Source organism: Nanorana parkeri, unplaced genomic scaffold (genome assembly GCF_000935625.1).
Source record: "Nanorana parkeri isolate BGI_ZX_2015 unplaced genomic scaffold, ASM93562v1 scaffold778, whole genome shotgun sequence".
In the NCBI taxonomy this organism is placed as follows: Eukaryota; Metazoa; Chordata; class Amphibia; order Anura; family Dicroglossidae; genus Nanorana; species Nanorana parkeri.
Window position 1 is genome coordinate 675,519 of NW_017307046.1, and position 25,867 is coordinate 701,385.

At 43.3% G+C, this 25,867-nt stretch overlaps 1 protein-coding gene across 8 annotated transcripts in view; it reads left to right on the forward strand.

The window, feature by feature from the left end:
• The window catches only part of FNBP1 (formin binding protein 1), a 220,895-nt gene that overhangs the window by 125,495 nt on the left and 69,533 nt on the right, over positions 1–25,867 (forward strand). For all 8 annotated transcript variants that reach the window (XM_018564751.1, XM_018564754.1, XM_018564749.1 and 5 more), the window contains exon 6: positions 3,098–3,202. In XM_018564751.1, the coding sequence (XP_018420253.1) occupies positions 3,098–3,202 (105 nt within the window). The remainder of the gene's footprint in view (positions 1–3,097; positions 3,203–25,867) is intronic.

The window sequence follows — 25,867 nt, forward strand, 5'->3', positions numbered from 1 at the left end:
TTTGCATGTAATGAGTCTATCTCATATATTAGTTTCACCTTTTAAGTTGCATTAGTGAAATAAATGAACTTTGCACGATATTCTAATTATTCTAATATTCTAAAATCACACTAATGGAGCTCCGTATAAAATATTTGCATTCCTAGATTATCAGTTTCTTGAGCTTTTTCCTTCTGCAGCTGAAGCAGTGCCGCATTTCATGCACTACAACTAGGGATGCACTGATACTAGTATCGATATAGGTGCTGATACCGAGTATTTGGGCGAGTACTCGTACTCGCCCAAATGCTCCGATACCTAGACCGATACTTCCTGTTTCAGGACGCTGGGCAGCGCGTCATTACACGCTGCCCAGTTTCCTGATTGGCAACGGCCAATCTAAAAGCGGGGAGTCATTACACGGCGGCCAGCTTCCATGGTTGGCCGGCCAGACGGCTCCGGCTGGCCACCGGAGGAAGGCCACATTCTAGCTGGAGAGGGCCCAGGGGTGACAGGCTGGATATGCCAAGGTAAGAGGGGACAGACTTTCTTGTTAATCGGGAAGCCGAGTGGCGAGTCTTTACACGCTGCCCCGCTTCCCGGCTAATCAGGAAGCCAGGTGGCGAGTCATTACACGCCACCTGGCTTCCTGAATAGGACTTCCGTTACACGATAATTGGTATCAGCGAGTACCCCTAGGTGCACCCCTAACTATAAAACCAAGGGGTTTCTGAGCATCAACGGCGGAGTGACTATAAGTACCCCAGCACCCTTGAAGCCATTTTTTTAAAATACACGGCTAATTTAGCAGCAATTCCAAAATTGGAAATCCTTAGCCGCCCTCTACATTGGACAACAAATCAAGAGGATTTTACCCAATCGATTGAGATACAGACCATAGTTATGACTACAGGGTAATTGACAAGCTGCTTTTCAGTTAACTACACTGGCAGTAGTTTAGGACTTACACGCTTCATGATTCTCCAAATTATTGCACTTTATCTTTTACTTTAATTCTGTAGAAAAATAGATGCAGTACTGTACAACTCCTAGTAAGCCTGTCTTTGATAAAAAAAAAAAAAATCAGATTTGATTGATGCTTACTATTGTCAGGCTGCTTCTCCTCACTTAAAGAGAACCTGTCAGCAGTGAGCATATGTAAGAATCTAAATCATCTGTCTATAGTTGTTATTATAGTGCTGCCTTAGTTCTCAGTGATAGGTGTGTTTTGTTGTTACTCACTTGCATTCTCTCTCTGCCTGAGCAGAATTGTCATCCCAATGTCATGCTGTATGGCCCAGATGGAGGCTGACCTGTCTCCTGCCTGAGTTACGGCTGCTAACTGACACACTGTCAGGGCTACTATAGGAGGGTAAAAGTTTCAGTAAGCAAAGCCTTTCATTTGTTTCCACACAGCATCTTTTGTTATCTTAAGGTCTTTTTTAGCATCTTTTATTAGAATGACCTTACAAGCTACTACTCAACTTGACATCTCTGCTCTGCTAGGAAGGGAATACCCTATAATAAGGGATGCACCAAAATTTCAGGTGACAAGTTCAGGATGCTGGGCGGTGTGGGGCAGGGACAGCTGTCATTGAGTGACGGAGCTCTCCTCCCGCACCTCCCGGCTCTGCTTCCTGTGTCACGATGGAGAGCAGTGCAGTAACAGCTGTCATCGTTATAGGAGGCTCCTCCCGCACCTCCTGGCTCTACCTCATGTGTCAAGATGGAGAGCGGTGAATGGAGGAGAGTGTTGTGATCTGTCACAGGAGGCGGAGATCTCCTTGCCTGTTCCGCCTCCTGTGACAGCCCATTCAAGATGGAGAGCGGTGCACAAACACTCACCGATCAGCTGATCATTGAGTGTTTGTAAATAACTGGACATATTGTGCTTACTATGTCCCAGCCATGAGTGAATGGGAAGTGATCTAACATCACTTCCTGTTCATTCATGATTGTGGACATAGTAAGTACACTATATCTACAATGTATAAATGAACAGGAACACTCAGTATAGAGGCTTTCGTGTTCATTCATAACGGGGGCTGCAGAAAAAGAGATTAAGGACTTTGTATCCTCAGTCTCTTTTTCTATTTTAAAATATTAGGGGTCTGATTAGACTCCCTGGTATTTCCCTAGAGTCCCTGACCGTAAAGTAACAAAAAATAAATAAAAATAACAACAGAATAATTAAAAAGTTATTAACATTTTTTTAAACCGGTTCGAAAAAAAACGTATTTTTTTGGTTTAGGCCTGAAAATTTTTTTATTTTCGGTTTCATTCTCAAAATTCCATTTCGGTGCATCCCTAATAATAGAATAATATTAATAAATAGAACAATTAAATAAAAAATTAAGCAATTCCCAAGAGGCAAGGTCCATTGCAGGTCCTCTTTAACAACGCAAACAATTGTCTCAGGCAGTACTCACAGATTTTACAGATTTTTTTAGAAAATGTTCTCATGACCAGCTTCTGATCCTTCACTACCACCAAAGTGCTGCTGTCAGTGGTCAATAATCATAGCTGGTCCTGACACTCAAATGACTCATGCTACGATTAGTAGATGTCCCCCAACCCCAGAGAACTATCTGCCCATTTCCAGTCTTGGTAAACCTTTTTGCCTTTTTTTTTTTGCTACATATGTTTGCAGTATGCGTAGCCCTCTTCAATACCATTTAAATGTCATCTACTCAAATGATAAAAGATAAATGTGGCCATAATGTTGTTTGGCCGATGTGGACAACAGAGACATTCTTCTTTAAAGGAAATCTACTAAGATATGATTATGAGAGCTGCCACTGTTGATTGATTTTGCAGATGAATGCCATAGTGCTCTCATCTTTTATCCTTTTTTTTTTTTTTACTAGTGAGTCACTAGGTATCAGCAGGTATCAGGTGTTCCAAATTCCAGGTTAGTGGTCCACCAAGTAGTGAAGGATAGATGAGAATGAGAGCTACAGAGCATTGACAACTCCTTTAGGTCTGTTCTACCAAATTCCTTTAACTATTGTTCTGGTACGGGTAGTTCAGTGGATTCATCAGTGAATATAGTGTCTGCATGTTTTCTACATTAGTTATATCCGATTGAAACATTTTTTTTTGTTCTTTTTATGTAAAGAGTAAAAGAAGATTTGAGAGGGATTGCAAGGAGGCGGACCGGGCGCAGCAACATTTCGAAAGGATGGATGCTGATATCAACGTGACAAAAGCAGACGTTGAAAAAGTAAGTGATACGGTTAAAAGACATGCCTATAGGGTCAGTCCACCCAAAGCTGATTAATTCAGTATCATTTCCCCCTGTTGACAGCTGTCAATTTTTGGATTTTCCATCACTTTCTGTCACTTTCTGGCATAACTAATTGCTAAACTGTGGAGGTTAAACATAGGCCAGCGGAATACACATTAATGGGAACTCCACTAGGGAAGTCAGAAATGGAAAAGGATCTGGGGGTCATTGTAGACCACAGATTAAATAATAGCTTGCAATGTCGGGCTGCTGCAAACATAGCGAGCAGAGCACTGTCTTGTATTAAAAAGGGAATGTACTATAGAGACAATTAAATAATTTAGCTACTTTATAGACCGCTGGTTCGACCTCATCTGAAGTATGCCGTCCAGTTTTGGTCACCAATCCACAGAAAAAATGTCCTTTAGCTGGAAGATTCCAGAGAAGGGCAACTAAACTAATTAAGTGGATGGGGGACCAAAGCTATGAGACAAGGTCACTAAATGTAAACATGTTCACGCTGGAAGTGAGGAGATTAAGGGGGGCATGATTTACAAGATGTTCATTGGTGATGGCAACGTCAGCAATAAACTTTTTACGGTAAACTCCATAACAAAGACTAGAGGCCACCATCTAAAATTGGTGGATAAAAGATTTAAGCACAAGGGGCGTAGGGGCATCTTCTCAATTAGTGCAGTTAGGGTCTGGAACTCGCTGCCACAAGCATTGGTATCCGCTAAGAGTGTGGAATCATTCCAAAAGGATTTGAACAATTTCCTCCAAGACCGTCAAGGCCATTCCCACTTCCTCCTTGGGCCTCTGTAAAGTAGTCAATTTCAGTTTCAGTCTAGTGGTGCCCCACATAAAGAGAGAAGACATAGAGCTGAGTTCTGAAAAAATATATTTCGAAATTATTACTAGTATGTGAGCAGGCATGTAGAGGCACTTAGAAAGAAGGCTCATCTTCAATAGGTTAATTCTGCCTGCCACAGACAGGGGCAGTTTAGACCATATTGGTAATTTGTTTTTGATGTTATGCATCAAGGGGGTGATATTTAGCATCAGAACCATGGAGGGGTCTTTATTAATTGTAATCCCAAGGTATTTAGAGGTGTGTACAGGGGGCACCGTTGCCTCATACCCAAGTAAAGGGGTAAGAAGGGAGAGGACATGCTGTTAGTTAAAATACTAGTTAGAAGTCCAGAGGAGGCACACCAGTATGCCCTGGCACCCTGGTGGAGAAAAGCTGCTATAGAGAGACACTTCTTAGTCTGCTGGGGCTGCTATCTAAGATGGTGGTGCCCTGCAACAGTCTCAGGGTTTTTGGAAGTCTACACAAGGGAGGCTTTTACAGGTAAATAACTTGCCTATTAGACGTTAAATTCACATATAACATTATGGGAAGATTTTAGTTGAACTGATTGGCCTGGTGATGAGATCTTTTCCAAGTGAACCTGTGGTTTGCCCATACAGGGAAAATGGACAAGTTTATTTGAATCCCCCTACCCGGCAGTACATACTCTCCTTTGCTTTATTCTTTGGCCACTGTGCTTAGTGCCAGGAGAAAGGGAGCTCCTTTATGTAATCTCCAAGTCATTACAGCTTACACAGGGCTACATACTTTCCACATGTGACAGCACTGGTACTTGATTGGCCCCCTGTTGTCACATGGAGTGAGTCCCATACTGCTCCATACCCAAATCTCCTGGGTATTTTCTTCATTGCCTGCAGCTGAACACAGAGACAGGGGGGAAAGGTGAGTATTTGCTGCTGGGGAGGGGGCAGTGTTATAAGTGCACTTGAATATGTTTTATAGGCTTTACTTACATTTTGGTTTATTTAGATGCTGTAAACACACAAATACACTTTGGAGCAATTAAAACTCATTGAAAATGTAAAAAAAAACATGTTTTTGCTTCTTCAGACATCCTTCAGCATTCTTAGGAAAGGCGCTCTCATTTGAATGAGCCCTGATGCGGTTTTACTGCTATCTCTAGAAAGCATTTAGGAAAAGGTTATCAAAATAATTGTGATGGCAGCTACTGGCAGCAGAACAAGGCCTATGATAGGCGGCTGTCCTTGTATGCTGGTGAACAGCAGCCGGTTCAGCCTGCGGGCAGAGCGCGTGACATGTCCTGAAGTTACATAAGCCTTTTGATTCAGAAAAGAGACTGTTCAGATGGACATATAACACTTGATTGTTTCTGGATGAAATCACATGGTCACATTGATATGGAGTTTTTCCGTGTGATACTGTCACTTATTAAGGGTCCTGTAAACAGATTCATAAAATGTTGTTCACTCTTAAAGTGACAGTAAACTCGGGAGTTAAAACTTCAAAATGCATTAAAGTACCTTAACTATTAACAAAAATGTATATTATTTGTGAATCACTCGGCTATAGATCCTTCATTTGTGCCGACACTGTCCTTCCTTCTGGAGGGGGGCTACTTTTGTTCCCCATTTTCCCTGTGTGAGTTGTAAAGTAGCCACCGCTCCAAGCTCGCTCCTGTAATGGACTACAATCTCACGTTTAGTTTGTATTGCGACTGTAGTCCACCACAGGAGTGAGCTTGAAGTGGTGGCTACTTTACAACACACACAGGGACCATGGGGAACAAAAGTAGTCACCCTCCAGAAGGAAGGACAGTATCTGCATGAATTCAGAGATGATTTAAGGATCTACAGCCGAGTGATACGCAAATAAGATACATTTTTGTTAATAGTTAAGGTACATAAATGTATTTTTAAGATTTAACTCCTGAGTTTAGTGTCACTTTAAAGGCACACACCAGTCGAAATTGATAATGGAAACTTTATTGGCATACAGGGAACAGGTCCTACCTGCTCATCACTTCATTTTATCATGCGACCATTGCTCTAATATACCCGAGCACCCTGCTCCCTTTGATGAAATGAGGACCTGTGTTTTTCGATACTGGAGAGAGGTTCCCAAACTCCCCCATTGCAGGACCTTTGCTACCTCTCCTTGGCAGATTAGTATCTGCCTTAGAATATGATTGGTGGTACAGAAAGCAGACTTCAGGAAATATATTCTAAGTGATCTTGTAAGCTGCTTTCTGGATTCTGGTTACAGTTTATTCAAGGGAATTCTGGTTAAGGTTTTAGAGTGAGCATTACTTAAAGGAGAACTATGAGGCGAGGAAAAATCACTCAGCCTCATAGTTCTAGCCAACCTGTGAAAATGAAACTGTCACAGGTCGGCTCAATAGATCGGGAAGTGAGCGAACACATATCGTCGCTCGCTCACTTCACGATCTATCCCTGCAGAGAGCCCTGACTGCCACTCACGGCTCCCTGCAGGGATTCCCCCCCCCCCTCCCCTGTCCGATCCTCCAGCGCTGACTGGCGGAACGGATGGGGGAGGGGGCGGGTACAGCTGGCTCTGCCTCTAGATAGGCAGAGCCAGCTGTCAATCCGGACATTACTGTCTGGGTGGATCTCGCCAGTAATGTCGGGATCCGTCCCGGCTACGGCGTCTCAGTAGACTGCGAGCTGTAGCTCGCGGTATACTGAGCTTTGGGTGACGGGAGGACGCTAGTTTGTGTCCTCCCGTTACCCTTAGGAGAACTATGGGGAAAAGCCCTGACCTCATAGTTCTCCTTTAATAGAATTAGTTGTTCACTGATTGATTCCATATTACCTAGAAGTGTAAAATGCACTCTTGGTGTCATATCTGTATAAAGATGGCACCTAGAGTTGCTTAAAGTGAATATAAACCCTCACAATTAACTTCTCATATTTGCCACCTGTTTGTCTGTTAGACATGCATTGGAAAATAAATAATTTCTGTTGAAAAAGTGAAAAACAAAATACCCGTCCACCCAGAAATCCAGAGAGCTGATAACTTCCTGTGCTCTCTGCCTCTGCTGCATGCTTATCAGTTTCATTATTCTCAGCTATCGTTGTGGACTACAGACCTCTTAGAAAATAATAGTCACTGGAGTACCGTAAGTGTCCCCATTAGGAGATTACTCCCCAGTGTCTGTTCCAGTGACAACGTGCAAGATTGGTTTTCCCATAAATTTCTGGAACGAATCCAGAATGCGAAACTCATTTTAAAAGGCACACACAGAAACCTGACAGACTTTTAAGTCCTCCCTGTGCTATCTAAAACTAAAAAAATGCCTGTAGATGCATTTTAAATGTATTCATAATCGCAGTATCAGTATTACCAGGTTGGGTAAGTGACCTGCCCTATAAATAGAGATGAAAATTCTGTGCTGGCATCTAAACAGGAAGGTGGGTGATTCTGATGTTGCTGACTAGCTTGAAGGTGCATTGCAATATATCCAAACCAAGAACCCTGCTTTAAAAGGAAATGTATAAACTTTTTAATGTCTTTTGTTTTTTAGCTAAACTTGAAAAAAAGCATCATCATGATTTAAATCCATCAAAGTGTGTTAATGCATTTTTAAATCTTGTTTAGAATGTTTGACCAATCTTCCAGAAGAGCATTTGTGAGGTCAGGTACTGATGTAGGACGAGAAGGCCGAGCTCACAGTCTCCACACTAACTCATCCCAAAGGTGTTCTATCGGGTTGAGGTCAGGACTCTGTGCAGGCCAGTCAAGTTCCTTCACCCCAAACTCGCTCATCCATGTCTTTATGGACCTTGCTTTGTGCACTGGTGTGCAGTCATGTTGGAACAGGAAGGGACCATCCCCAAACTGTTCCCGCAAAGTTGGGAGCATAAAATTGTCTTGGTATGCTGATGCTTTAAGAGTTCCCTTCACTGGAACTAAGGGGGTCAAGCCCAACCCCTGGAAAACCACCCCCCACCATAATCCCCCCTCCACCAAACTTTACACTTGCCACAATGCAGTCCGGCAAGTACCGTTCTCCTGGCAACTGCCAAACTCAGACACGTCCATCAGATTGCCAAACAGAAGCGTGATTCGTCACTCCAGAGAACACGTCTCCACTTTTGTTATTCATATACCCCTGCCATTCTGCAAAGCCAGGATGATCACTGCTGCTTCCTGGTTCAGTTTAACACTTCCTGAATCACCTCCTTGGTATTTTACCAGAGGTGATGAGGCTTATTCATTGTCCAGTGATCTGGAGATGGAGAGATGACATTGGAAGCTACATTGCCAAACAGGAAATAAGTGTGTTGCCTGCCTGGCTGTGCTGTGCGGCAGGTTACAGTGTAAATCGCAAGACTGTTTGTACAAAATTTCTAATCGGGGAAAACAGTAAATATTTTCATATATTTAAACTGGGCGTTTTAGCTTTTTGTCTGGAGTTAGGCTTTATGTCTGAGTACAAGGTATAATGATAGAGTTTCATGAAGTGTAATCCATGTGTGTTTTTTGCTATATATAGCACATATTCCCTGAGGCTCCCCCCCCCCGCAGCTGCTGCAATGCCTCATGTCGCTGCAAAGACGTCTGTTCAGCACTGAAGAGGGACAGTGTATTGCAGGACGGATTAGTGTCATATGAAGACTCGTTGTTTCAGGAAGTGGTTACAGGGAGATGTGCTGCGGGGAGACATTATCTCCTTCACGTCTCGGCTTCCTACTCACTACACACTTGCTGAATGCCAGCTTGTTTCTACACTCTGATGAATTATTATTGCTCTGCATTGAACAGGCTCTTGTTCATTCTTCACCCTTTTGTTAGACATTTTTATGAAAATGTGACCAGTGCCCATTACGTATTCAATGTATTTTAATATTAAAGCCGAGCTTGAGATCAATATAATAACACTGTGCATTTGATGATGTATTAATGATTAAAGAGCTGCATTAATTTCTGTGTTTTAGATCAGTCTAGAATAGGAGTAGGCAGCATTGGCACTCCAGCTGTCGGGACACTACAAACCTCATCATACTGTACCTCTACCTCTGGGAGTCATTCCTGTGGCTTTTAGAGTCTTGCTGTGCTTCATGGGATTTGTAGGTTCATCACAGCTAGAGTGACAAAATTGCCTACCCTTGGTCTAGAGCATGGGCGCACACAATTTTTCATCTACTTTTCAAATGACGAGCTCAATGAGATCTACCAATGAAAAAACACCTGCATTCAGGGGCGGGAGGGGTGTGGCAGTGCATAGAAGTCAATGGCCCAGCAGCCACGCCCCCAGTGCAATCGCCGCACCAGGAATGCAGGCACATTAGTGCCTGCGTTCCGGTCCGGTACGATCTGCAGGCATTAATGTTCCGGGTGCGGCCGATCACACGGAGGGCAGCACCGCCACGCCCCTTCCCGCCTCTGAACACGGGGAGTTGGCTGGCTTGCGTTCCATTGCGTTCTAGAAGCCAAACACTCTGGAACGCAGACTTTGTGGTGTGAACCGGCCCTCTCTTCTCTCTCTCCTCGCGCTCTCTCCTCTTTCTCTACCTCCCCCCTGTTTCTATCTGCTGTCTCTTCTCTCTCTGTCTGTCTCCTCTTCTCTCACTTTCGCTGCTGTCTCTCTCCTGTCTGTCTTTTCTTACCTCCACTGCAACAGCTTCCAAAGTCTCCTCTCCTCTCTCCTTCCCATCTGCGGCGTCTGACACATTCAGCCGCACGAGCACCGCGGGAGGACAGGACACAGGTCAGTGAGCCGATCGCGATCTACCAGTGTTCGCTTTGCGATCTACTGGTAGATCGCGATCTACCTAATTGGCACCCCTGTTTTAGAGGATAATAACTGTATTTATTGGCACCAGACTTCCTGTATACTGTGTGGCAGGTCTGGTACCATACAAAAGAACTGGGATAGAGGTTTGTTCCTGAGGTCAGGGAGAGGACTTCTGGTGGGAGTGCTTTATAAAAGTACAGTTACGCTCTTGGTAAAATACAGTACAACTTCCTAAAACATAAACAAAGTGTGCATCTAAAATTGCTGGTTTATGCCACATGTACAACCTCACATTAGAAAACCATTTGCTTCAAGTTGCATACAGCTGTTTCTAGCTTGCTAGCCATTGTCAGTGCAGGATAAGAGGCTGTAGGATAAGGTGGGGAATAGGAAGCCCTCTGGTAAAACCCTGTGAAGAGTAGTTCCTTCCTGAAAGAAGAATTATTTATCTGTAATCACTTCCAACCCAAGTCCAAAAAACAGGGTGGTATTCCTCAAGGCTGTAACAAAAGCAGCAATTTTATGGTTTTATATACCGTGTTTCCCCGAAAGTAAGACCTACCCCGAAAATAAGACCTAGCGCTATCTTCAGGGATTTCTGTAATATAAGACCTACCCCGAAAATAAGACCTAGTTCGGGGTAGGTCTTATATTACAGACATCCCTGAAGATAGCGCTAGGTCTTACCTTCGGGGTAGCTGCACATGTAATTAAACTTTACATGTGAAGACCGGCCGCAGCTCCCTCCCGCCCCCTCGCCCGCCCGCCCACCTACCCACACGCCCACCTATCTGTTGCTCTCTGGATGGCATCAGAGCGGAGAGGCAGCTCCCTCCCGCCACTGCCTTCTGGACACCACCGCAGCACGCCGTCCTCGTCCCCGCCGCTACTATAGCCTCCGGTTCACTTCCCCTGATAAATAAAATTTATCAAGGGGAGAGAGCCACAGCAACGCCGCTCTCGGGGAATCTGCCGCTCCAGGCAAACGCCTTGTTTGCCTCGCGGCAGATACGCCCCTGCCGTCACCCAAAGATCAGTATACCGCGATACTGAGATGCCGCAGCCAGCAGCCAGGATGGATTCCGACATTACTGTCAGGATCCACCCAGCTGTATGATTGACAGCTGGCTCTGCCTATCTAGAGGCAGAGCCAACTGTACCCACCCCCTCCCCCGTCCGTTTCGCCTGTCAGCACTGGAGTATCGGACAGGGGAGGGGGGGAATCACTGCAGGGAGCCGTGAGTGACAGTCACGGCTCTCTGCAGGGGTAGATCGAGAAGTGAGCGAGCGACGGTATGTGTTCGCTCACTTCCCGATCTATTGAGCCGACGTGTGACATATGTAATGAGCCAATATGAGCCATGTATATGGTTGCTAAGTACACACAGAAACAAGGTTTTAATTGACACACATTAATAGGATTGTTTACGGTAAAGCCAAAATCTGGGCTCCATGTTCCCTCCTTAAAGCAGAACTCCGGGGGAAACCCCCACACTGCGAGAGTTAAGTGCTCGTTTTGGTCTAGAGTCGAGAATAACAATGTTATACTCACCCAATCCTCTGAGCCAGCCGGCTGTCTCAGCGCTCCCTCGGTCTTGCAGGGTTGAGTGACACTGGGCGTCATTCAGCCTAGAAGACTGGGGACCTCCTTTGGTGAAGAAGAAGTACTGTGGGGAACAGCTCCAGATATTGCATTCGGAGCTGGTGAAGCTTTTTTTTTTAAATAAAATTTTAGTCTTGGGTGAGTTGGTCTTTTTTTTTTTTTCCTTTTCTTGAGTTGGTCTTTAAGCTTATTACATTCATATAATATCGTTATTATTGCTATAAAAAATAAAATCCTGTAAAAAGACTTTAGTTTCCCTTCAAAGAGACATTTTAACTTATTGCTGACATTGTTTTTGTAAGTTTACAACTTAATGAACTGATTTTTCTTAACTATTTGTATGAATGCTTCAACTAAGCTTACAAATTACTAGAGGTGCACCGAAATGGACATTTCAAAACCGAAACGAAATTAAAAAAAATGTCAGACTGAAAATGTTTTTTTATTTTTTCGAAACAATTTTAATATTTCTTTTTATTTATTTATTCATTTTTTTATTCAATATTTACATTTTTTACTTTACTTTTAGGGGCTTTGGGGAAATATTGGGGGTCTAAACAGACCCATGATATTTCCCTTTTAAAATAGAAAAAGAGACTTAGGATAAAAAGCCTCAATCTCTTTTTCTGCAGCCTCTGTTATAAATGAACAGGAATCCTCTATGAGTGTTCCTGTTCATTCATAACATGAGGACAGAGCATGTTTACTATAACCACAATTATGAATCAACAGGAGGTGTTGTAGATCACTTCCCATTCATTCATAATTGAGGATATAGTAACCATACTCTGTCCTCAATTATGTACAAACACTCAGCGATCACTGAGTGTTTGTACCGCTCTCCATCCTGATAGCTGTCACCACCCCAATCACGCCCCATTATCTCCCGCTGGCTGCTCCGCAGCCTTTGCCTGCTCTGGCACTTACTCCTTCAGGTCCGCTCCTCTGCTGACTGACAGCAGGCAGTGGGCGGGTCCAATAGCCAACCTGCGATTGGCTATTGCATTTTGAAATAGCCAATAGCAGGTTTGCTATCGTTTTCAGTCACTGCAGTACGCTCTTACCTCCGTTAAATGGTATACGGGGAAGCGGAGCTAGCAGAGTCAGCAGAGCAGATCGGCCAGCGGACCATGGTGAGGTGTTATTGGAGGGGGGGGGAGGGGTCTTGAGAATGGGGTGATGTGGGGGAGCGGAGTTACCTCCGCAGTGCAGCAGACGTCTGGAACCAAGTAAAAGACAGCTGCCGGCCGCAAGATTATGCCGCCGGGAGCTGAATGTAAGCACAGCAACCAACAACCCCCACTCCGTCCCTCATTTTCAATGTGGGCATCCATTAATAATTGATATACCTGCAGAAAGGAGGATTTTCGCCCGCTTCACACAGAAGAGTCAGGTCAGTCCAAGTGGGGTCTGGGCAGAGTCACAGCAGGTGGCGGGGGCTTCAGATTGGTGGGCAATGTTTGAAGCTTGTACTGTGGGCGGGCAGGGGAGGTGGGTCATTATCGGCAATTTTTTTGTTGTTTCGGCATTCCCCAAAAGAGCTATTTTCGGCCGATAGGTATCGGTCTCTGATATATCGGTGCATCCCTACAAATTACCATTCATCACAAGGGGTTCATATGACCATGTGTTTGTACAGTAAAACGGAAAGCTGAAAGGTAGTGCTGGGCTTTCCTATTAGAAAGCCCAACATTACCTTTTCGGTTTTGTGGCCGGTTGTATTAATCCACTAATTAATATGCTTCCAACTTTTTAGCATAACATCGTCAGCTGCTGTCTCAGACTGGGAGATCCCTCTTTTGGCCGCAAGTGGTCATGTTGAAATGTATGCATTTGTAATATGTCCCTATTACCTGAATTAAAAGAAATAAAAAAAATGAAAATAAATACTAAATGAAAAAAACTACAGACAGAAATAATAGAGATTCCTTTTCCTAACTAAAGCCATAATGCAGTGTAGCCACCCTAAGGTGCTTTTGCACTCCAGTACCCCATCACCCCAGGAATTCAGATATGTAAATCTTGGGATGGCACAACCCCTCCCACAATCTCTAGTAGGAATTTACAGGGGAGGGTGAACCAAGCTCTAGTCAGAGAAAGTCGAGATTTGCATCTCAGCTTAGCCTCACTATCGGTTGCTCATGAAGGGAACACCAGGTCTACATCTGTACTGGAGTATACCCAAATCACATTGCATCAGCAACATTTTACATGGTGGGCTTTTTAGCTGCCTTTACCCCCTGACCATATCCCCAGTGGTTATCCTGGTTTCATTATAATGGAAAGCGTGGGAAGAAAATTAACCTTTCTTATGAATGGTTTCAGCATAATCTGCTTATGTTGCTCATGTATAAGTGATGAGCAGAATCTGACTGCCTGTGTCACTGATGAAATGCATCCATGGAGGGCCGAGTTGGAAGATCGCAGCATGGACACAGGAGATGGTGCTGCCTGCAGGGAGACAGCCGTCTGTACTCTGCAGTATCACAGAGCACCGGGGCTCCCCTGTACTTTTCATTAACAATTTATCCTCATCAATTAATCAGTGAACCAGGCACGGCTGTGATTTCCCTTTGGGACTCCAGTGAATCCTGCATGCAGGAACAGCCACACTAGCAGCTAATCTTAGCTTCTCACAAGGGTACGAGGACTTTGCTCACTTTACACAGCTGTCTGCTAGCTTTGAGGTCATATAACACTCTCCATATTGTTCTCTATCAGCCCACTATGGCCATACTTCTTTCTGTGTGTTGTAGAGCAAAAGTTAGATGGATTTACAGTAAATGCATAACATAACCTGCTAGTGTTTATTTTATGACATGTTTCCTTTTTTGGGAGTCTAGTAGGGCCAGTTGGATGTAAGCCATCTGATCTAGAAGTATGTTTTTAGCTAATAAGAGAAGGCTGGAACACTCAGAGAACTAATGCAAACACCCCGTTGGAGAGATAGTTTCTTGCTTCCTGTTCCTTTGTCATCTGTTACATAGATTTTGCATCACTTCCTGTCCTGAGAGAGACTAAGGCTGGCCATACACTGACAGTTTCTTCTCGTCTAGCCACATGGGCTGAACAAGAAAAAGTTGCTAAACAGTGAACTGAAGGGTGTTGACTGGGCCACGTGCTGGTCAAATTTTGGACAATTCAACAGGATTCTCCAAAAATTCAACCAGTGTATGGCCAGCTTTAACCCTTCCCTATCCAAAATGAAATAAGAGTTTTGCCTGGAGTTGGGCTTGACTTTGCCATCATTACCCTTGAGTTTGAGTTTTCAACAAATTGTAAGTTATGACAAGAAGTGGTTTACACTGTTCTGGTGGGACAGTAAACAATTAGTCCAGGGATTTGTTTGGATTGTAAGATTCCATGCACAGTCAGCAAGTTGTCTGAAACATCTGGAAATGTCCATATTGAGTGGTCTTTAATACCTGGGATTGTCTATTTTCCTGGTCATAACAATTCCTTATAGTATACCTGTGTGCACTTGGGAATATAAAAACTGCCACTGCTGAGTTGTTTTAAAGGCGCAGACTCCACAGCCTTCATCAGAATTATTTTTTCATTAACTGGTGAGTTCCTGACCTTGAAAAAGTATGCAGCTAGTGAAGTCTAAGCTTCCATGATACATGCTTGCTTCAGGTCAATGACTTCTTAGATAGTGGAGTGTTACAGGTTTGGAGCCTGCACCTTTAAAAACAAGTTAGCAATGGACGCCCCCCCATTTGTATCCACACATTGTCTTCACCCACCATAAAACTCATGCTCAGTTGCAATAGAAAAGGTTTGATTCTACATTGCATAGCAGCGTGTTCCTTCATGTTGCTCAACCTTAAGGCCCCATTCACACTGAGCGATTCGTTTGCCGCGCGATTTGCTTTTTGCGCCATATCGCGCAAATGCTTGCATTGAGCAAACTAGAATCATGGCAAAATCCGCTCCAAAAAGGGTCCTGCTGTAGCGACGCACGACCCGCGACAGCGAGGGACAGAGCCCGATTACCATGCATTGGAGAGCGATATCGCGCGGTAAATAGCCGCTATATCGCGGGAATTACCGCACGATAAATCGCTCAGTGTGAATGGGGCCTTACAGTTTTTGATGAAAAATTTGTAACAGTTTTCACAGTACAAATTTTTGTGTGTCTGTATTCTTTATGATATACGTTTTTATTGGTTCTCTTGCAAAAACATAATAATAGCAACAATAACTAATGGAGACATTATAGATCACAACTTTTCTCTTAAAAGAGAACTATGGGGTAATTGTTTTTCCCCATAGTTCTCCTAAGGGTCACGGGAGGACATAAACTAGCGCCCCCCTGTGACCCAAAGCTCAGTATACCGCCAGCTACAGCTGGCGGTATACTGAGACCGCCACACCCGGGACGGATCCCGACATTACTGTCGAGATCCACCCAGCTGCATGATTGACAGTTGGCTCTGCCCATCTAGAGGCAGAGCCAACTGTACCCGCCCCCTCCCCCATCCGTTCCGCCAGTCAGCACTGAAGGATTGGATCAGGGAAGGGGGGAATCCCTGCAGGGAGCCGTGAGTGACAGTCACGTCCCTCTACAGAGACAGGATCGAGAAGTGAGCGAGCGATGGTATGTGTTTGCTCACTTCCCGATCTATTGAGCCGACCTGCGACAGTTTCATTGTCACACGTCGGCTGAAAATCACTCACCTCATAGGTATCCTTTTAACTGTCACTTCACATTTGCACATGTGACGGTTATAGACCGTGCATTTTGCCATGTGATGTCTACTTTGAAAATGTTTAACGTGTAAATATTTTCTTAGACAGGAGCAGATTTCAGTGTTAATCCGGACAGCAGTAGCTTACATTAGCGTAATTGCACATTTCCAGCCCATGTGATCTCACTCGTATTGCTCCCAGCGTGGGCTATCTTGTCAGCAGCTCTTTCAAAACTAGGTCTGCCTAATTAAAGACTTGTTGGTAATCAGCTAGCGGATGTCGTCCATAGAAATCCGAGAAGGCCACAAATAGAACATGTGACTGATTATTGCGTTAGGTGTGAGTGTCATTAACCACTTCCTGACCGCCCACCAGTGTCTCAGACAGGATGTAGATCTATCTATATATTTTGGGGGGGGGGGGCATGTGCTTCTAAATGTGCACCTGATGCCTAATCATCAGACAGCTGGAGTCCTTGTAGTAATGGCTACTTACTGTATATCAATGTGGCCAGGAATGCTTGACACACGACAGAGGTACTGATCCTAAACCAGGGGAAGAAACAACACGATTGTCACCAGGACAAATACAGAGGGTAAAACTACCTAATAGGGATGCAGGCAGCAGCAACAACTTGACAGGGGTTATAATCCTTCACTAATCTATCCAAAGTTAAAGAAACAAAACATTTTGGCTAGAGATGCATTTTAAAGTGTATTTCCACTTCTGCAGCCAAACTGGGACAACAACTATTTTATATTTGTTATGTGTTCCCTTTCACATTGCATAACTTAGCAAATATATTAAAAAATTGCTCTTTACATATTTACTTGCTGAAAAATCTTAGCTTTCCCTTCAATCTAATGCTAAGGAGGCGGCTGGGGACTTATGTTTACCATATTAAAAGTAAAACTCTAGGATAAAAAGTTTTTGTGTGCACACAGTACAATCTAACAACTTGCCTCCAATGATGATTATGTTAAAATGCTAGATACTTTGATGCCAGGAACTACAGTCAGAACTCTTCTTCCAACACTGTAGCTGAAGAGGTCTTTCTTACAGTAAAGGATCACTACAATACAGTAATGTTCAGTCTTCCCTCATGGCATACAAGGAGTTCTGTGAATGGATGAGGGGAGTCCTGTCATTTACCCTCCCCTTGTTTTATAGAACATCTTGTATTCAGTGAATAGTATGCAAGGCATTCTGGGAATGGACGGGTGGGGGAGTTCTGTCATTTACCCCCCTCCCCTTGTCAATTCACAGAAAGTCTTGTATTCTGTGAACAGAATCCAAGGAATTGTGTAAATGGAAGGGGATCCTGTCTTTACCCTCCCCTTGTCTGTCCTGTTTACAGTATACAAGGTACAAGGCATTCTGTGAATGGACTAGGAGAGAGTGAAAGATTGGATGCTTTACTGTAGGAGAGCCGGAACTCTCAGCTGCACTGCCGGAACATGATTGTTTGTTTTACTAGTTATCAAAGAAGATATACTTTTTAAAGTAAACAGCTGCAAGCCACCCTTCTGATGATCATCATTAGAGGTAATTTGTTTGGATTGTGCTGTGTGTAAAAAACACTTTTCCTTTGCGTTTCACTTTGACTTTGTGTCAATGTGTTTTAGTTATTTTGTTTACAATAAAGGGGCCTATTTATCTCATTTATTAAAAAGTATCAGGTGTTCCAGGCCAAACTTAAAGGAGAACTATGAGGTGAGTGATTTTCACTCAACCTCATAGTTTGAGCCCACGTGTGACAATGAAACTGTCACACGTGGGCTCAATAGATCGGGATGTGACCGTCGCTCGCTCACTTTTCGATCAGTCTCTTTGCAGGGATTCCCCCCCCTCTCTGCTCCTATCCTCCAGCGCTGACTGGCGGAACGGACGAGGGAGGGGGCGGGTACAGCTGGCTCTGCCTCTAGATAGGCAGAGCCAGGTGTCATTCACGCAGCTGGGTGGATCTCAACAGTAATGTCGGGATCTGTCCCGGCTGCGGTGGCCTCAGTATACCGCGAGCTGTAGCTCGCGGTATACTGAGCTTTGGGTGACGGGAGGACGCTAGTTTGTGTCCTCCAGGGACCCTTAGGAGAACTATGGGGAAAAACAATTACCCCAAAGTTCTCCTTTTAAATACAAGACATGTCCGCCATAGACTCAGAGATGTGTCTTACAACACTTTATTCGTGTGGGAACCACAATACACCTCTATTACAAAAGCACTTTCATAAAAGTATACCGGTACCATATGTGGAAAGTCCCTTACTGCCAAACTTTGCCCTCTTCCCAGTTGCTCATTGTGGCTGGCTCAAGTAGCAGCATCAACACCGTGACACATTGGGAGAAAATGTGTGGCCTGCTCTTCCTTGAGGAGCAACAGTTGATACATGACTCAGATTATACATTAGCTAATGATCTACCAACACACCAATCTAATGTGTTAATAGCCATTGGTAACAAACGTGCATCCCATCTGACTGTTAACAATTAACAGTCAGATGGGATGCACGTAATTGTCAGTTTGATGTGGAACTTGTATTTTTCTCTTTCACTTTGCCTGATTCTTTTAAAATGCAGAATTGGGGAACGCATACATTTTCAAAACTTTAAACATTGATTGTTGGGAATCTTGGTACCTTTACTTGCTGAGGCACTGACGCAGAGAAGGCATCATTGCAAGCAGAATATAATGTGCAATACTAGTCTTTGCAGTCATGCCATAAGGTTAGTCTGGCAAGATTATGGTCATGACAGGTTTGCTTTAATAAAGAGGTCCTCCAGGGAAATATAGGACTCCATGTAGTCTACACCTATTGCTTGATGCATTATTAAACTGAGCAATTATCCTTCTTCAATTTGACATGCAATCATTCCCGCACTCATTAGCCAACCTACTGGCGCGAATTTTCCCCCAGTCAGCTATAAAATGTCAGAGCCTTTATTGTCCGCTTAAGTTCTGGGGTTTTGCAGTTTAGCAACAGGGGCAGGCTAGGTGCCAGAAGAGGGTGAGGCTCTCAACCTTGGCTTTGGCAGAAACTGAGACCCCCAGGGCTAGTATCCAAGGTTTTAGCACCATTTTTACTCTAGAAAAAGTTTAGGCCAGGTCAAGTTCACCTATAAGCTTAGCACCAAAACACTTCCAGCACTTAACCTTTATACACTATGCAGCTATGTCTATCCTAACTCTAACCTATGCCTAAACTAACCCTTATAGTAATTAACCTTTCTTTTTTCCCCAAAGTTTCCTTACCTTACCCCAACCCTCCCACTGTGCAGATCTAACCCACTCTCCCACTTTTCAGCTGTATACTTAGAGTTCAGGAATCGAGCACTTCAGTATTTTGCCTCAATGTCTGCATATGTCCTCTTCTTTCCACTGCCCATCAGTGTCCAGTAAAACCCCATAGACCTCTGTAGAGTTCTACTGCATGTTGACATTATGGCTTTTTGAACATTTCCTTTTATGTTAAATCTGTTTTACCTGCTAAATGATTTGTACTTTGTCCACCTAATCTTGAGATTTACATAGGCCACCTGGTGACCCAGTTTATTTCTACTGCAGTTTAACAACAGAGCTTGATCAACTCCCCGCCTCTAGTCTGTGATTGGTCAGTAATGGAGCAGCAACAGACTGATGAGGTCATCTCTCTGCTCTTTCCTGTTGTCAGCACATGTGTATGCAGCATATATTGATTCTAAGTGCTGCCCTTCCCTCTCCCTTTCCTTCTGTATAGGGGATTAAATCAAATTCAGGTGTTTGTTATTGATATGTATATCAAATCAAATTATATCACATCGTTATTTACACTAGTTGCATTTAAAATACCTTTAATCATTTTGAATAAATCGAAAACTGCATTAATTAGTATCTGCATATGCTGCAGTTCAACTTTAACCACCTCCCGTCAATGGCCATTCCTGAACGGCCTGACGGGAGTCTTGTAGGAGCGTAAGGGTGTCTTAAGACGTCCTGCTCCCCCTAACTGATGAAGCAGATCTTTGCTTCATCAGCTTCTCTGGGGGTCCCTAGGTGACAGGGGTCTTAGAGACCCCTGATGTCTCCATAAAGAGGACCTGTCATGTGAATTGACTATCACATGGGGGATTTCTTAGTCCCCTATGTGATAGCAATAAATTTAAGTGTAAAAAAAAAGTTAAAAAATAATTAAAGCATAAAAATATATATCAAACATGCGTCGTGTCCGCCAATGTGCGAAAACGACAATTCTGCCTATTGTGCCGCACATGTTACATATTGCCGCGAATGTCGGAATGAGAGCAATAATTTTAGGGCCATTAATTACTGATAACATTACTGATGAGCGGTAAAAGCTTTTAAAGTGTCGCCTATGGCTTATTTTGGGTGTGGTCGTTTTCTGCGATGTCAGGGGCGCGCGCAATTTTAAAGCTTGACATGTTTGGTGTCTATTTATCTGACGTGACCTCGTCTTTTAGATTTTACCAAAAAATTGGGGTGATAATAAACGTTTCATAACATTTGATAGTGAAACTGGGTTTTTTTTTTTTTTTACAAAATTTAGGGTACTTTTGTTATATAGTAAAAAAATAAAACCCCCCAGTGGTGATTAAATATCACCAAAATACAGCTCTATCTGTCCCCAAAAAATGGTATAAAATTCATTTCAGTACAGCGTTGCATGACGGAATAAATGTCAGTCAGTTACTGCAGCGCTGAATACTGAAAAATGGCCCGGCTAAGAAGGGGGTGTAACACCCCGGTCTTCACGTGGTTAAAGGAAAGGATGAGACCTTTGTAAAATATGAATCTTACTGAATTTTTCATTTTGAAAACAAAGAGGATGTTATTGCTCCATTAGTAGCAGACGGAAGCAGAAGTGTTAAACTAGACAGCTATTGGTTATGTAATCCCAAAATGTCATTTGTTTAAGGTCTCCCCAGCACGCCTCCCTATTCCCACACCCCTGCCACCTAGAATTTCGGGAAGCCATGCCTACTGCTGATCTTATGTCATTTAAATCTTCCTCAGCCTTTTTAAGTGCTCCACCAGATGTTGGCCAGGGTACTGTGAATTCACAGACTTGGCAGGAACACTGGGCATGCTGGGTATTGGTATGCAGATGAGTATGCAAATTCCCACTCCACAGGCCCGTCTTTACTTTCTCTCCAAGTGCCGGGTGTTTTTTTTTTTTAAGAAAGAGTCTGATCTCACAAAGCAGGATTTGCTGTGAATTGCCTGATGTGAGATCAGGAAACAGGCCTCTGCCTGCTGTATTAATTGAAGGGACAAAGGCCTCCTTAGACCCTTCATATAATGAGTGCCATTGAGCTGCTCTCTGCAAGCTGAGCCACACAAGGACCATTGCAGGTATTTGGTGATGAGCAGCCTCAGTGCCCCATGTGAGAGTTGAAAGGAGATTTGCTGGTTATATTCAGGGTGCAGCCGAGGAGAAAAGAGCAACTGTCAGCAGTATCTGTGACAGAGCACAAGGGTAGCGGTGCTTACACTCATCTAGTCATGTATAGTCAGAACCGCCATAAATATTTGTGCTGCACACACTGGCTTGTGAAGGCCGCACCTGTCTCTGCATATGGCTTACTTGTGGTGCTAGACCTAAGCTTCCGAGCTCTGCCAAGCAGTTGCCATGGTAACTAGAATACGCTTCCTTCTGATTCACAGCCCTGAAATTTCAGCAAGGGTTTTTTTTTTGTTTTATATACCTTGGTCGGAATATGCACATAAGCTGGCCATACACTTAAAGTTTAGATTTCTTTCATTCATCTTGCAGTATAAGTAAAGGAAATTCAACAGATTCCTCCATCCATAATAAACAGTGCAGATGGAGGAATACCATCCTCTAGGTCAGGGGTGTCGAACTCAATTTAATCGTGGGCCGCATCAACATTATGGTTGCCCTCAAAGGTATCTGTAAGACTATATAAATGTATCTAATCTTTATCATAATTGCCTCTGCATTCCATTATCACTGGTTTTAGTAATAACTTAATACCTAGATCTGAAAGTAGAAGTCTAGGAAATGGCGTGGTGGGCTGGATTCGGCCCCGGGGCCTTGAGTTTGACACGTGCTCTAGGTGCTCCTGCCACTGTAAGAATACCTGAACATTGATTGTCTGCAGTCCCTTTTGCCAGACATTGTTTTGGCCCGGCTTGTTGAGTTTACAGGGCCACCCAGCGTTGGAGTTTTAGCCATTCATTGCCAGCTTTAGGGCTTGTTCACACCAAACGCAGACCAGACCTGCATGAGTTTCTGCACACACAGTGCAGTGGGTTGTGCCACGTTTTTGATGCGTTCCGGGCTGTTTTTTTAGTTTAGAATGGGCTTACAGGGCGTTTGCATGCATTTTTGATGCGTCTGCATGTGTTCCAGAGCAGGTAAAATAGGGCTTGCTGCAGTTTTTTTTACATGCTCTGGAACTGAACGCTGCAGTGTGAACTAGAGCCCAAAATACCATTGGAATACATTGGACGCAGTTTTGATCCGGTCTGTAACTGCTCTGCTCTGCTCCTGGAACGCGCTTGGTGTGAACAAGGGCTTAGTGACCACTATAATGGGTACACCTGTCTAGTACCTATAAGAGGTGCACGTGTCTGCAACAGAACCCAAGTACGTTGTGGCACTATCTGATATAAATAAGATCCTCAAAGACACAACAAAGACTCTAGAGTCAAAGACTCTCTAGTCTCAACTACTGTATATATGCTAATTTCTCTCTATACAAAGCTCACATTTGCCTTTCAGCAAGTAGCCCACGATTAGATTGGTTTGACTTCTTATCTTGAGACTACTATGTCATCACATGGCTGATGCATTATACCCTTGGGTAAATGCACATTATATATTCCTTCTTTAAATGTGGGAGGTCTACCAGGACTATGCTACTAGTATATATTTTGTAGATACACTGATGCACTATATCGCTGGGTAAATTCAAAATATATATCTTTCTCTACCCAAAGGGGACATTTAAGAGCAACAGTGTGTACTCTCCATGACCAGAAAAAGTACTGCATGGTTAACCTATGTAATAAAGCTGAATATTGCAGCAGAAGCTGGTTTTATTTTAATTTTTTATCTTTTAACCCTTTCGCTGCCACCAAGATATGTCATATGTTGGCAGCAGGGGCCTCTGTAAACAGTATAGCCTAGGGAGTCTGTTTACCTGTGTAAAGCCAACTGTTGGCTTTACACTGGAAGCAATTTCGGCAGCTGTAAAGCTGACTGATCTTTTCCAGGGGCCAGTAAATGTGTGCCTCCGACACCCCTCACCTTCTTGGGCTCCGCTGCCCCACCTGCAGGCCTGGACCAGCACAGCGGGTAGAGAGATCAGCGATCATCTGTTCCCTGATCCCCTCTCCACTAAATGTAATCTCTTCCAGTTCCTGAGCTGTCATTCCCTGGCTAAAGAAGTTACGGAAGAAGCTGATCAAGCACAATTTGTGCTTGATCAGCTTCCATGGGCAACAAAGGTGACATTTTGGGTCTAATAGACTCCTAATGTTTCCTTAAAGGGCACCTGTCAGTGCTAAAGTGCTATCACATAGGGGGGCTTGTGTGGGTGTACTTGCATACGAAAACGAAGATTGCGCCACACATTCGGTATTGCGGCTTATGCCAGAGTGTGAGCAATAATTCTATGGCCAGTATTCACGGTTAACTCTAAAGTGATGACCTGTACAGGTTTTTTTTAATGCTTTTCCTATGGACATATTTGGGGTACCGTAGTTTTTTGCCATTTCAAGAGCACACACAATTTTTAACCCTGGTATGTTGGGTAAATATTTACTTGGCACAACCTCATCTTTTTTATTTTACAAAAAAAATGGGTAAAATATTGTGTTTTTGTGCACTAAAATTAATATAAATGTGCTTTTTAACATGTGTACTGGTATTTGGTATTAAAGTGTACCTGTAGATGTTAAGTTTAGTATTCAACCATGTGTATGCAGGCACCTCCAGGTGCTTGGTTGCAGTTCTGGTTTATTGAACAATGCCTAGGAGCCCTCAAACCAGGTACATTATATAATGCAGACCTTACTCTCCTCACCATTGGTCTACAACATTAATGGAGAATTAGGAGGTGTGGGAGGGGGTCAAGGCATTGACTTCCTAGGCAGTATTTGTAAGTAATAGTTCTCTGCAAGTTCAGGGCATTCTAAAAAAAATTTAAGAAAACCTAAAGTAGGTCCTTGATCAAACTTTGTTTTTTAACTGTGGTGGAGAAAAGTGAGGCCAGGAGCCTGACTGTTGACAAGCACAGCTAAGAAAAATCACTGCATTATAAAATCTTTGGGCAGGTAAAACAGTGCACACATGTATTTAACTTGTGTTTTGCTGCTTGCCTGTGGTTGTTCTTTAATGCCACAACCATTCTGCTAAGTGACCTTTTGGCAGGTCCTTCTGAAAGCTACCTTGTGTCTGGTGGTACCTTTTAGAAGCCAGCATATTATCCATCTTTCTAGTAACAGCCCAGAACTGAGAAATCAAGTTATTTAGCCTTTCCCTAGACTAAAAAGTAGGGTAGACGAGTGTTTTGCTGCAAGCTCGGTGATGTGTTGTGCTTCCTGTGTCTGGATTGTTTTGGGTGATATAAAGCGTTCTGGGAGTTTTGTCTCCTCTGACTGGAATGTGTTCAGGCTGTGTACTTGTCTGGATAGGTGGGAGTATAATTTCATATGACCTCACCAGTGCAGGATATAAAACAGCCAGCAAATGTCTGTCTGCATTGTGTTGGAATTAAACAGGTCTGTTCTTTCCTGCCTTTGTTATACAACCAGCTAATCTATTAAATAGGTATGCAGTGTTTAAAGCACGCCACCTTTCACCTTCATGTAATGTCACCTTGTCAATGTTCAGATATATTATCACTTTCTTTTCTACATCATATTTTTTTTTTAAGTAACCCTGTATTTTGGGCGTTCTCCTTAAAAATGAATACTCCAATAAGTAAGGAAAGCAACAGGGCAGGCCAGAAATAGTTACATTTTCCCGGTCTTGGTCCTGTGATCTAGCCATGGGACCTGGGATTGGCATTTGATGTATATTTTGAAACAAAACTTTTATAGTTTTAGGTGGAGTAGAATGATTTATCTTCACTGTCTGTCCTAATAACAGCAATGCCACCATGATAGTAACTGAGGTGAAATCCCCAAAAACAACAAAGATGGTAATAAAAAGCTGACACAGATTCTAGACTTCCACAGTACTAATATATAGTTACCCTCACTTCTGGCCCCAGTGACAATGTTGTCATCGGGACAAGAGGTTAGGGTAAGGTGACCAGATTTTTAAAATGAAATCCGGGGACATTTTGTTTTTTTATTGGCAAATGGTAAAAAAATTACCATTAGCATATTTTCTTCAAATTATATATGCAGTGTTTTTATTATGTGTGGTATATGGAGTGACTGTATGAGATATATATATATATATATACGTTATTTCTCACATTTCGTCTCGAGCTCAGCCACACCCCCTCCTGCCCCAGAACCAAGGGGGGAGTTTAGTGTGCAATTACAGTGCGTTCCAGCAGCTACCGCTCTGGAATGCACCGCAATTGGTGTGAACAAGCCCTGATGCTTTTTATATATTGCACGGATGTTCTATATTAATTGGAATAATATTGGTCACATTTAATGCACTTTAAGAATTCACAAATGTTCTCATATTATACTGATTAGAGCAACACATTGGTGAAAAAAAATGTTTTATTTATTCATTTTTAGTACTGTTCTGCATATTATTATCACTATTGGGATCGTTTTGGTGCTTATAGAAA